Source organism: Tupaia chinensis, unplaced genomic scaffold (genome assembly GCF_000334495.1).
Source record: "Tupaia chinensis unplaced genomic scaffold, TupChi_1.0 Scaffold144806_1, whole genome shotgun sequence".
Lineage (NCBI taxonomy): Eukaryota > Metazoa > Chordata > Mammalia > Scandentia > Tupaiidae > Tupaia > Tupaia belangeri.
In genome coordinates this window covers 856,410-868,843 of record NW_006204667.1, presented here as the reverse complement: position 1 = coordinate 868,843, position 12,434 = coordinate 856,410, and the positions used below count along the sequence as shown (strand labels likewise).

Sequence of the window (12,434 nt, the reverse complement as noted above, 5' to 3'; positions counted from 1 at the left end):
CCCTGGAGCGCTCCCGGAGTGGGGGGGGCGCTGGCCAGGCCGTTCCCGGTGCGCGGCTCAAATGTACTGTGTTTTGAATGGATCTTTTACCTGTTCATGGATCTTAAATCTACATACATGGGTCTTTTGGAAAATACTGGTTCACTGAGTTGTTCACATATTTATATATTTAAAATATTGACGTATTTCATTATCCAAGGTAAATATAATAATGAATATACCACAGTTTTATTAGAACTAATTTAAAAAATATTTTATCGGACTTTATTTATTTTAATTACTTAATTAATTAATTTTAATTTGATCAGAGAGGGACAGAGTGAGTGAGTGAGTGAGTGAGAGAGAGAGTGAGAAAGAGAGAGAAAAAGAAAGCCACCAGGTCCAGGACTTGAACCTCAGTTGCTCATGTGGGGAGTCCAGCACCCTTAACCACCAAGCCACCTGCCAGCCCCTAGAACTACTTTTTAAGTATTAGAAATCCATCATAATCATTAGGGGAAATATAAATTTTGCAAAATTCTAAGTGTTGTTTGAAAGCTTAGCTGTTGTTATTGATAACAAATAATTGTCAGTCTCATTTTATTTATTTGCCATTTTCAAGAATGATTTTTTTTTCTTTCTGTCTCTCCCTTGCCTCCGGGCTCTGGAGAACAGAAGGGGTGCACGCGGGCACCTTGCCTTATTCCCAGCTGGGAATGGGAAGCATTCCATCTTCCATCACGAAGTGTGATGGTAGCTGGCAGTTCCTTACAGATGCCCTTCGTCAGATTTAGGAAGCTTCTATTCCACATTGCTGAGAGTTATGTCAGATGCGTTCTTGGAATCTATAAATGTAATCTTATGGTTTTTCACATTTATTCTCTTGTTATGGTGAATTACTGTTGGTAGATTTTTTTTTTTTTTTTTGGAGAGGTTTTTGCTATAGGGCGCGTGTGCTCGCCAGACAGACACAGAGAGACAGAGAGATAGAAAGTGAGAAATCACCCCCCAGAGGGGATGGCCACACCGCAATCCCTTCTTCTCTGTTCTCCTCTTGGGATCTTGGGCATGCACACACACGCGCCCAGTGTGAGTTTAAGCCACCGGGTCCAGGACTCGAACCGCAGTCAACTATGTGGGAGTCCAGCGACATAGCCATTACACTAACTGCTGGTCCCACTGTTGGTAGATTTTTAATATATTAATCCAGTCTGGCATTCTGGGCCCAATCAATCATTCATAGTCAAAAAATCTGGTTCACTTTTGTGTTCTTTCTTTTTTTTTAAAGAATTAATTTATTTAACTTTATTATTATTATTTTCCAATTTGACCAGAGAGAGAGAGGGAGAGTGAAAGAGAAAGCAAACCACCAGGCCTGTGACTTGAACGGTGGTCAGCTGTGTGGGAGTCCAGCGTCCTTAACCACCACCTGCCAGCCCCACTTTTGTATTCTTAGTGCCCAACCCAGTCCCGTAAGGATGTAGTAGATGCCCAGTAAGTTTTTGTTGAATTTAAGATGGTGATATTCCTTAAGCAGTTTTCCATTTTTAGAAACTTTTGAAAGCATTAAAAATAGTTATTTACTAAACCACACATAATTTTTCAGCAACTTCTATTATTATGAATGTGTTGGGTCATTGGAAAAGTAAGGACACATTTTTGCATAGAAAGGCATAGAAAAATGCATCATGACTTTTCTGACAACTCAAGAGATGGTCATTCAGAAGGAAGTAGAGAACATCTCTCCCTCTTTAATTTTGAAATTCATTTATTCAGTTCTTCTGTGAGAGAGAGGAAGAGAGAAGGAGAGGCAGCCCCGATAGTCTTCATGCCATGGTCCATACCCAGGGGAGAGAGAGAGAGAGAGAGAGAGAGAGAGAGAACCCCGAGAGAGTCTTCATGCCACTAATGCACCCAGCCTGGATCTTGGGCACATGTGCATGCAGTGTGCACGGGGAGGCCCTGTGACGTGAACCTGGGACCCTCTCATGTGGGTCAAGGCACAGAATGTCGCTGTCACTGCTGCACATGGCCCGGCTCTAGAGAAACCCTCTGACAGTGCTTTCGTGAGGAACTTCCAACCTGCTTATTTTACATTCTGTGTATCGTTCCAACAAGCTGTGATGGTCTGATTTCCTTGCCCCATACAGATCCAAAACAACAAATTAAAGAATGGAATTGAGCTCTTAGAGGTTGTTCATTGAGAGCATAAAAATGAACAGTGTCAGAGAGGAAACGAAAAACCTTGTAGACAGCGTTGGAAAGGCTTTAGTAACTAACTGAGAGCTGTGGATGTCAGGATCGGAGAGCTGCCGTTAGGTCTCCCTTATAGCTCTGAGGTCCTAGTGTGCATAGCGCGGCAAGGGCAGGGGTTCAGAGTTGGAGTAAGTGCGAGGGAGCCGCTCGTTCTTGATGTAATTTTCTCTCGGCTTTTGTGCAAGTGAGGGGCAGATGTAATATATGTGATAAGGATGTCTGTGGTAGGAGTGGCTCACACCGAGATGCTGAGTTCGCAGTGCAGGGGGACGAGGAACAGACAGTGGGTGTGTTTGCGTGTTCTCAGGGGACGCTGACATGGGTACGTGGGTTTATCAGATGCTCTCTGGGGAGGGACCAGATACGGGGGTTGAACTGGTTTCCTTTCCCCGTCATTGGCCATTTTATTATTGCCTCATGTTCCCAGGCCCAGATGTTCTGTGTCTCCCAGATGTTGTGCTGCATGTGCACATTCGAGAAATACAGGCTTCATCAAAATGACCAATTTTATACCTAAGCAAACTGAGGCTGTCTTCAGAGTTTGAATGACAAGCTGGTGAATGTTAGGGAAGACTGAAAACCCAGTTGGCAGTGTTTTCTGTTTGTTTATTTTCTTTTTAAAATGACTGAATACAAATTACTCAGAAGTAAACTGAGTCATTCATGGTAAATAAGTTCATTTCCTCATGACCAGTAAATAGGTAGATACAATATTAGGATAAACTGATTGTCACTTAGTTCATGGGGAATCTCTTCATTCTAAAAATAAAGTACCAGCGACTTCTGGGAATTCAGACTATAAATTTCGGGTTCATATTGCTGCACAGTGATTCATTACTAATTCAGTGGCTTAAGCAGAGACTTTCTCATCTCACAGTTGGCATGGGTCGGGAGTCCAGGCATGGCTTAGCTGCATCCTCTGTTGGGGGGCTCACCATGCGGAAATCAAGGTGTAAAGCCTGGATTCTGATTGACCTGAGGCTCAGCGCCCTCTCCTAAGCTCCGTGTTTCTTGCCAGAATTCAGTTCTTCCCTGGCTGTGGGACTAAGGCCCTGTGTTCCTAGAATCATGCCACTTAGTGTGTGGCTCTCTCCACACAAGGTGGTTTACATTTTTTTTGCTATAGGGCACGTGCGCTCACCAGAAAGACAGAAATAGAGAGACAGAAAGCGAGAAATCAGCCCCCAGGGGGGATGGCCATGCCACAATCCCTTCTCCTCCATTCTCCTCTCAGGATCTTGGGCATGTACGCACACATGCCTGGCGTGAGTTTAAGCCACCAGGTCCAGGACTCGAACCGCGATCGACTACGTGGGAGTCCAGCGACATAGCCATTACACCAACTGCTGGTCCCCATGGTGGTTTATTTTTTAAAGGCCAACCAGAGATCCTCTCTGCTGTTCCCATTAACTCTGACTTCTGTACCTTCTTTATAGATAGACTCACCTGATTAGGTCAGGCCCACCAGGATACTCTCTTTTGATTATCATAAGTCAACTGGTAGGCCCTTAATTACATCACCTCTGTCACATAGAGTACTCCCCTCCTATCTGCAGTCTCACTTTCACTCATGGTCAATTGTGATCTGAAAACATTAAATAGAAAGTTTCAGAAATAAACAGTAAACCTAAAATTGCCTGTTATTCTGAGTAGCACAATGCGCTCTTGTGCCATCTTGCTCTGTCTCACTTGGGATGTGGATTGTTTCTTTGTCCAGCATTTTCATGTAGTATGCACCTGCCCGTTACTCACTTAGTGGCCATCTCAGTTATCAGATAAGAAACATAGTATATGAATGGTTCGGCACTGTCCACAGTCTCTGGCATCCAGAACTCGGAACACATGGAGGGTAGGTAACTGGTTGAGGGGTGGGAGGCTGCTGCGACTTTACGATTTACGTAGCCACAGACGTGAAGTCCCAGGCACTTTGCCCACATTCCAGGATGGGGCTCTGCAGGGCGTGAGCACCAGAGGATGTGAAGCTGGGGGTTTGGCCCTAGCCGTTTGCCTACTACAGGATTGGTAAAGATAAACGTGGCTCCCTTGTGCAATCAAAATGGAATCTGTCTCACATGCTAAGCAGTTTTCTGGCCCACAGAAGTAAAAGATGGAAAAGCCCAGTTCTTGGAAAGCCCTGCTCTTGTCTGTAGTGAGGTGGGAGAGAAAAGCAGCAAAGCCCCCGTGTCCACTGCAGTTTGGTGATGCAGCTGCAGTGAGGTGGGACTAGGCTCCGGTGTGCGTGTCCAGGAGAAGGTGCAAGAGGGACAGGACACGAGGCTTCAGGACAAGTGCCTTGTGTGTCTGGAAGAAGCCAAACTCTTGTGGCTCTTAAAACTGTAAACACTCTAGAACACTCTACATTCTCTAGGCGGGAAAGCTTAGTGTTGGTGATGAAATGATTAATGACGTACTTTCTCTTTTCTCCCAGATGGCATACCTCAAGTTTACTATTTTGGCCCCTGTGGTAAATACAACGCTATGGTGCTGGAGCTGCTGGGGCCGAGCTTGGAGGACTTGTTTGACTTGTGTGACAGGACGTTCTCCCTTAAAACCGTTCTCATGATAGCTATACAGCTGGTGAGTGAAGCAGGGTTCGAAGCTGCTCGAACCGTTGCGTGGTTTGTCGATCACAACTTTGTATCAAAGGATTAAAGTTTTGTATTATCTGAGTCGATCATTGGCCTAATATATTTTCTTATTGCCTTTCCAGGATGTATATGACTTAAAATAACAAAGTCAAGTGTATTTCGTTTTGTTTGAAAATTAATGTCTTAGCTGTTTTAAGATGAGAATGTTCCGTTTGAGAATTCAATTGTTTCTAGAACCCTCTTTTCACATAGAAGAAGAGGAATACATTGAAAGAGAATTCACAGAAACGTTGATTCTCAGTCTTGGAAGACTTTCAAGCCTAGGAAAAAGAAGAAACCAACTAATGAATCTTAATAAATCATTTAAAATTCAAAGAAGATATGAGAAAACAATGTAGAAGATGATTTTCAGAGTTTTGAAATAAATGCCAATAGAAGTATGCTGTAGAACTCTTAAAATTAATTTTTTCCATTTGACTTGTTAATTCCATTTCTCCAAATGGATCCTCTGGAAGTATTTAGGTATACTTAAAACTTGGTGTGCAATGATGTTTATAATAAAAAGAGAACAGGGCCTGAAGGTGGCGTGGTAGTTAAAGATGCTTCATCCCACAGGGGTTATGGCATAGATCGAGTCCCGAGCTTGGTGACTTCAAAATCACACCTGTTGCGTGTGGATGTGTATCCCAAATCCTGAGAGAATAATAAAGGAGAAGGGATTTTGGTATTGCCATCCCCCCTGGGAGTGATTTTTTACTTTTCCTCTCTGTTTCTCTCCAGAGAGTGCCCACACTCTATGGCAAAAATCTAAAATGATTAAAAGATAAACAACTACCATATACAGATATAACAGGGTTACTTGAATAAGTCACTTATAGCTGTAAAATAATATGCAGCTACTAAAACATGTATATTAAAAGAATGTTTCATGACCTGGGAAATTCTTATAATATATTGCTAACTAGGTCACAGGGCCAGCCCTGGAGCACAGTGGATGGGTGCTGTACACGGGGAGCCAGATCCCACGTGGCCCACAGTGGTTTGCATTCTTGCTTCTGTGAGCTCGAAAAACACCCAGGGCACGTTCATTTCTGCTCACGATCCTGATGGGATGGTTCTTCCTTTTGCTTTCTTTCTCTCTCTCATGCATGCATGTACCTTCTGGCATAAAAAATACAGGTCATAGATATTTTATATTGGGACCAGCAGATGGAATAATGGTTATGTTGATGGACTCCCACATAGTCTACAGTGGTTTGAGTCCTGGACCTGGCAGCTTAAAATGCATACTGGGTGTGTGTACATGCGTGCCCAAAATAGGGATTGCAGCACGGCCATCTCCCTGGGGGGTGATTTCTCATTTTCTATCTCTCTGTCTTTCTGGAGAGCACCCATGCCCTATAGCAAAAATCTCTCTCTCAAAAAAAACTCTCTAAAAAAAAGGAAGAAAAGAATATTACACGGTCTGAAGTTTATTAAATTTTTTAAAGGCCAACCAGAGATCCTCTCTGCTGTTCCCATTAACTCTGACTTCTGTACCTTCTTTATAGATAGACTCACCTGATTAGGTCAGGCCCACCAGGATACTCTCTTTTGATTATCATAAGTCAACTGGTAGGCCCTTAATTACATCACCTCTGTCACATAGAGTACTCCCCTCCTATCTGCAGTCTCACTTTCACTCATGGTCAATTGTGATCTGAAAACATTAAATAGAAAGTTTCAGAAATAAACAGTAAACCTAAAATTGCCTGTTATTCTGAGTAGCACAATGCGCTCTTGTGCCATCTTGCTCTGTCTCACTTGGGATGTGGATTGTTTCTTTGTCCAGCATTTTCATGTAGTATGCACCTGCCCGTTACTCACTTAGTGGCCATCTCAGTTATCAGATAAGAAACATAGTATATGAATGGTTCGGCACTGTCCACAGTCTCTGGCATCCAGAACTCGGAACACATGGAGGGTAGGTAACTGGTTGAGGGGTGGGAGGCTGCTGCGACTTTACGATTTACGTAGCCACAGACGTGAAGTCCCAGGCACTTTGCCCACATTCCAGGATGGGGCTCTGCAGGGCGTGAGCACCAGAGGATGTGAAGCTGGGGGTTTGGCCCTAGCCGTTTGCCTACTACAGGATTGGTAAAGATAAACGTGGCTCCCTTGTGCAATCAAAATGGAATCTGTCTCACATGCTAAGCAGTTTTCTGGCCCACAGAAGTAAAAGATGGAAAAGCCCAGTTCTTGGAAAGCCCTGCTCTTGTCTGTAGTGAGGTGGGAGAGAAAAGCAGCAAAGCCCCCGTGTCCACTGCAGTTTGGTGATGCAGCTGCAGTGAGGTGGGACTAGGCTCCGGTGTGCGTGTCCAGGAGAAGGTGCAAGAGGGACAGGACACGAGGCTTCAGGACAAGTGCCTTGTGTGTCTGGAAGAAGCCAAACTCTTGTGGCTCTTAAAACTGTAAACACTCTAGAACACTCTACATTCTCTAGGCGGGAAAGCTTAGTGTTGGTGATGAAATGATTAATGACGTACTTTCTCTTTTCTCCCAGATGGCATACCTCAAGTTTACTATTTTGGCCCCTGTGGTAAATACAACGCTATGGTGCTGGAGCTGCTGGGGCCGAGCTTGGAGGACTTGTTTGACTTGTGTGACAGGACGTTCTCCCTTAAAACCGTTCTCATGATAGCTATACAGCTGGTGAGTGAAGCAGGGTTCGAAGCTGCTCGAACCGTTGCGTGGTTTGTCGATCACAACTTTGTATCAAAGGATTAAAGTTTTGTATTATCTGAGTCGATCATTGGCCTAATATATTTTCTTATTGCCTTTCCAGGATGTATATGACTTAAAATAACAAAGTCAAGTGTATTTCGTTTTGTTTGAAAATTAATGTCTTAGCTGTTTTAAGATGAGAATGTTCCGTTTGAGAATTCAATTGTTTCTAGAACCCTCTTTTCACATAGAAGAAGAGGAATACATTGAAAGAGAATTCACAGAAACGTTGATTCTCAGTCTTGGAAGACTTTCAAGCCTAGGAAAAAGAAGAAACCAACTAATGAATCTTAATAAATCATTTAAAATTCAAAGAAGATATGAGAAAACAATGTAGAAGATGATTTTCAGAGTTTTGAAATAAATGCCAATAGAAGTATGCTGTAGAACTCTTAAAATTAATTTTTTCCATTTGACTTGTTAATTCCATTTCTCCAAATGGATCCTCTGGAAGTATTTAGGTATACTTAAAACTTGGTGTGCAATGATGTTTATAATAAAAAGAGAACAGGGCCTGAAGGTGGCGTGGTAGTTAAAGATGCTTCATCCCACAGGGGTTATGGCATAGATCGAGTCCCGAGCTTGGTGACTTCAAAATCACACCTGTTGCGTGTGGATGTGTATCCCAAATCCTGAGAGAATAATAAAGGAGAAGGGATTTTGGTATTGCCATCCCCCCTGGGAGTGATTTTTTACTTTTCCTCTCTGTTTCTCTCCAGAGAGTGCCCACACTCTATGGCAAAAATCTAAAATGATTAAAAGATAAACAACTACCATATACAGATATAACAGGGTTACTTGAATAAGTCACTTATAGCTGTAAAATAATATGCAGCTACTAAAACATGTATATTAAAAGAATGTTTCATGACCTGGGAAATTCTTATAATATATTGCTAACTAGGTCACAGGGCCAGCCCTGGAGCACAGTGGATGGGTGCTGTACACGGGGAGCCAGATCCCACGTGGCCCACAGTGGTTTGCATTCTTGCTTCTGTGAGCTCGAAAAACACCCAGGGCACGTTCATTTCTGCTCACGATCCTGATGGGATGGTTCTTCCTTTTGCTTTCTTTCTCTCTCTCATGCATGCATGTACCTTCTGGCATAAAAAATACAGGTCATAGATATTTTATATTGGGACCAGCAGATGGAATAATGGTTATGTTGATGGACTCCCACATAGTCTACAGTGGTTTGAGTCCTGGACCTGGCAGCTTAAAATGCATACTGGGTGTGTGTACATGCGTGCCCAAAATAGGGATTGCAGCACGGCCATCTCCCTGGGGGGTGATTTCTCATTTTCTATCTCTCTGTCTTTCTGGAGAGCACCCATGCCCTATAGCAAAAATCTCTCTCTCAAAAAAAACTCTCTAAAAAAAAGGAAGAAAAGAATATTACACGGTCTGAAGTTTATTAAACAAACTAGAATGTCCTATGTGACTGTAGGTTTATATTGCATTGTTAGCCATGATTATGAAAGTAATTGTATTTTCTTATTTATAACATTCTATTTTGTCAGTTTGTACAGTGAACATTATTTGACAATCTGTAAAATAGTTAATAAAAAGGTCTTACATTATTATTTGGGGTTAGATTCTAAAATATCCCAGTTTCCACGCTCTTATTTTTAAGTGTTTAACCTAGGAAAAGTTAAAGATGTTATAAAAAAAGAAAGAATGGTGCTATTGTTTGTCATTAACAGCTTAGACTCTGTGTTTCTTTAGTATAATTGTAAAAGTTATTTGATTATTGAACTGATAAGAAAAAATAAGTTGCAACTTTTGTAAGTATGTTTGTTTATATTTTAGTTCAAGATTTTGTATCAATAGTTTTTGATTTTATGTAGCATTGCCTTCTGAAAGTACTGATTGAAGTAGACTTATTAACATGAAAAAAAATCATAAAATTTAAACACTTTTATTATTAGCAACCATAATAGTAAAGACAAAGGTTTTAAATCATAATTGGAAATATATTTAAGAAACTGTAGACTTGGCATCATGATACTTTTAAAGGATTGAAGTAATTCCTGATTTTTTTCACGTTGTTCTTTGTGAAAGTTCTAACGCACCTTTGCCATGCTTTCTTATACTTGTCAAAGCCTAAAATAAAATTTCTTTTCTTTTTTTTCATACACCAAGATTTCGCGCATGGAATATGTTCATTCAAAGAACTTGATATACAGAGATGTAAAACCCGAGAACTTCTTAATAGGACGGCCAGGAAACAAAACCCAGCAAGTTATTCATATTATAGATTTTGGTTTGGCAAAGGAATATATTGATCCAGAGACAAAGAAACACATACCGTACAGAGAACACAAGAGCCTTACTGGGACAGCTAGATATATGAGCATAAACACACATTTAGGAAAAGGTATGTGCATCTTTTCTAAGTATGGAAGTCTGAACGCAGCAGCTAAGCTAACAGTGTGAGTTTTTATTTGTATTTATGGTTTCATTTTTGCAGAGTACAATAACTTTAATTGTAATTTTCATTTATCACATCTTCCTGGAGTTTATTTTCATTGATATTTTAATAAAACTCTTCTGCAATAAGTTGGAGAGGAAATGAATGACAGCTATCCTAATAGTCACCGTATCTTATTTCTTTATATGATAACTTGAAATGTTCAACGTTGCTACATACAGTTAGGGGGACACAATTGATTATTCCTGTTAAAGAGTATGAGAAAATGTCTATCTATCGCTGAATTTATGGCACATGGAAAATTTTTGATCGACATAATAGCTCTCTGATACGGCTAGCCAAAGATATAGCGACTTGCCTAATAGATACAGTGGTAGGAACACATACCTAAAGGGGCGAGAGTGCTGGCCTCTAATGCAGGCTTCGCTGTATACTACCAGATGACTTTGGGTAAGTTTAACCTTCTCAAGGGGGTTTCTTACTTTTAAAGATGGTGAAGTAATGGCACCAGTGGATGGTGTGGTGGTTACAGTGTTGGACTCGCACCTACTAACTATAGTTCGAGTCTCAGACCTGGTGGCTTGCTTTCTCACTCTCTCTCTCGCTCTTTCTCTGTCTCCCTCTGCTGAATGCACATGTCCTGGACCAAATTAAAAAATAATAATAATGGGAAATTAAATAAATAATTTTTTTTTTTTTTGAGAGGTTTTTGCTATAGGGCACGTGCGCTCGCCAGACAGACAGAGACAGAAAGACAGAAAGCGAGAAATCACCCCCCAGGGGGGATGGTCACGCCACAATCCTTTCTCCTCCATTCTCCTCTCGGGATCTTGGGAACACACTCACATGCCCCCAGCATGAGTTTTAAGCCACCGGGTCTGGGACACGAACCGCGGTTGACTATGTGGGAGTCCAGCGACATAGCCATTATGCTAACTGCTGGTCCCAATCATTCTTTTTTAAAAAAAGAAAGAAGAAAGGGTATAGTAGTATCAAACTCACAAGATTTGTTAAAGTATTTTTTCTCCCTAGTTGAGCATCTTATCTAGCACCACACATTAATTTGTCCTAACTCTAGTCTTTTTCATCTAGACCAGTTCCCTGGCCCTTCTTTAGGCTCATGACCTTCGTGTTTTTGAGGAGCCCAGGCTGTTTTGTCTATTGTCGTCAGTTTGGGTCTGTTAAACTTGGGTGTACATTTTCGGTGTAAATACCATGGACGTGATGAGGCCTCTTGTCAGGAGGCTCATGGCGCCACTTGGTTCCAAGTAGCTTCAGTCACTTAGGAGGGTGCCTCCTGAGTTTCTTCACTGAAAAGTGTCTTTCCCTTTTGCAATTAAAAACATGTTACAAGTAGATTTTTGGGATTATGTAAATACGTGGTTTTTCATCAAACTTCTACGCACTCTGTTTAGCATCCCTGAAGATTCTCTAACTCCATAGTTCCTTTCGTGTTTATTAGTTGATTTTGTAGCATAAGCCAAAGCTCTCTTCTCCCTCATTTACTGCCTTTTTATCTATATGACTCGAATTCTTATTTAATGTACTATGTACTAAATGCACTGCTCTCTGTGTTTTGACATTCTGAGGGTTCCAGGTCTGAACACTGGTTGTTCCTTCAAGCTGTAGCTCTGGCCTTTTGACATGTTCTCATGATTCCTGGAGGACTCCATTACTTTCTGCTGTAACGAGTTATTCTAAACTCATCTTGTAATTTCTCTGATCCAGCCCCATAATCAGACATTTCTCTAAGCAGTCCTGGGTCATTTTACTATATAATGGTGTTTAGTAGTCAAAAGTGGACCACTGGCTACACTCGCTGTTGTGATGTCATTGCTCCAGGCTCCCTCTACAGCAGGCATAGCAAAACGCCTGCATGTGCATGCGCATGCACACAGAGACCGTGTTCCCATTAAAAACCTTGAGTTTGTGTGGATATTTCTAATTTCAGGCTGTCATCGTAAAGTGGTATTCACTCTTCCATATTTGTAACTTCCTCCTCTTTTCTATACTTGTTTCTTCCTTTGCCAACAGTGAGAAATCTGTCTACCATTACTCATAATATATTTACTCATTTTCAGAAGCCTAGGATACGCAGAAAGTATCGATGGTATCAGAATTGCCAACTGATAGCACTTTGCAAAACAAGCTTGCCAGAATTACTATAATTCTTATTTTGAGTTCTTTTAAAAATTAAAGTAAAACTTACATTAAGTAAAACATACTCCAGTGTGTAATTTGTGAATATTGATGAATATCTATTAAGCTATCAAGGTTTAGAACACTGTCTTCCCCTCGTCAACATCCTTCTCAGCTAATCTCTACTGTCTCTGGAAGCTGCCACTGATTTGATTATTATCTGTAGATGAGTTTTGCTCATTCTGTTACTTCATGTAAATGGAGTCATCTCGCTGCTT

The 12,434-nt window shown here is 41.3% G+C and overlaps 1 protein-coding gene across 9 annotated transcripts in view; it reads left to right on the top strand.

Moving 5' to 3' along the window:
- Positions 1-12,434, top strand: part of CSNK1G3 (casein kinase 1 gamma 3) — a 151,809-nt gene that overhangs the window by 85,745 nt on the left and 53,630 nt on the right. For 6 of the 9 annotated variants that reach the window (XM_006167465.3, XM_027767863.1, XM_027767864.1 and 3 more), the window contains 2 exons: positions 4,664-4,812; positions 9,729-9,963. In XM_006167465.3, the coding sequence (XP_006167527.1) occupies positions 4,664-4,812; positions 9,729-9,963 (384 nt within the window). Of the gene's footprint in view, positions 1-4,663; positions 4,813-7,369; positions 7,515-9,728; positions 9,964-12,434 lie in introns of those variants that run through there. The other 3 variants (XM_027767867.1, XM_027767865.1, XM_027767866.1) reach the window with 1 other exon arrangement.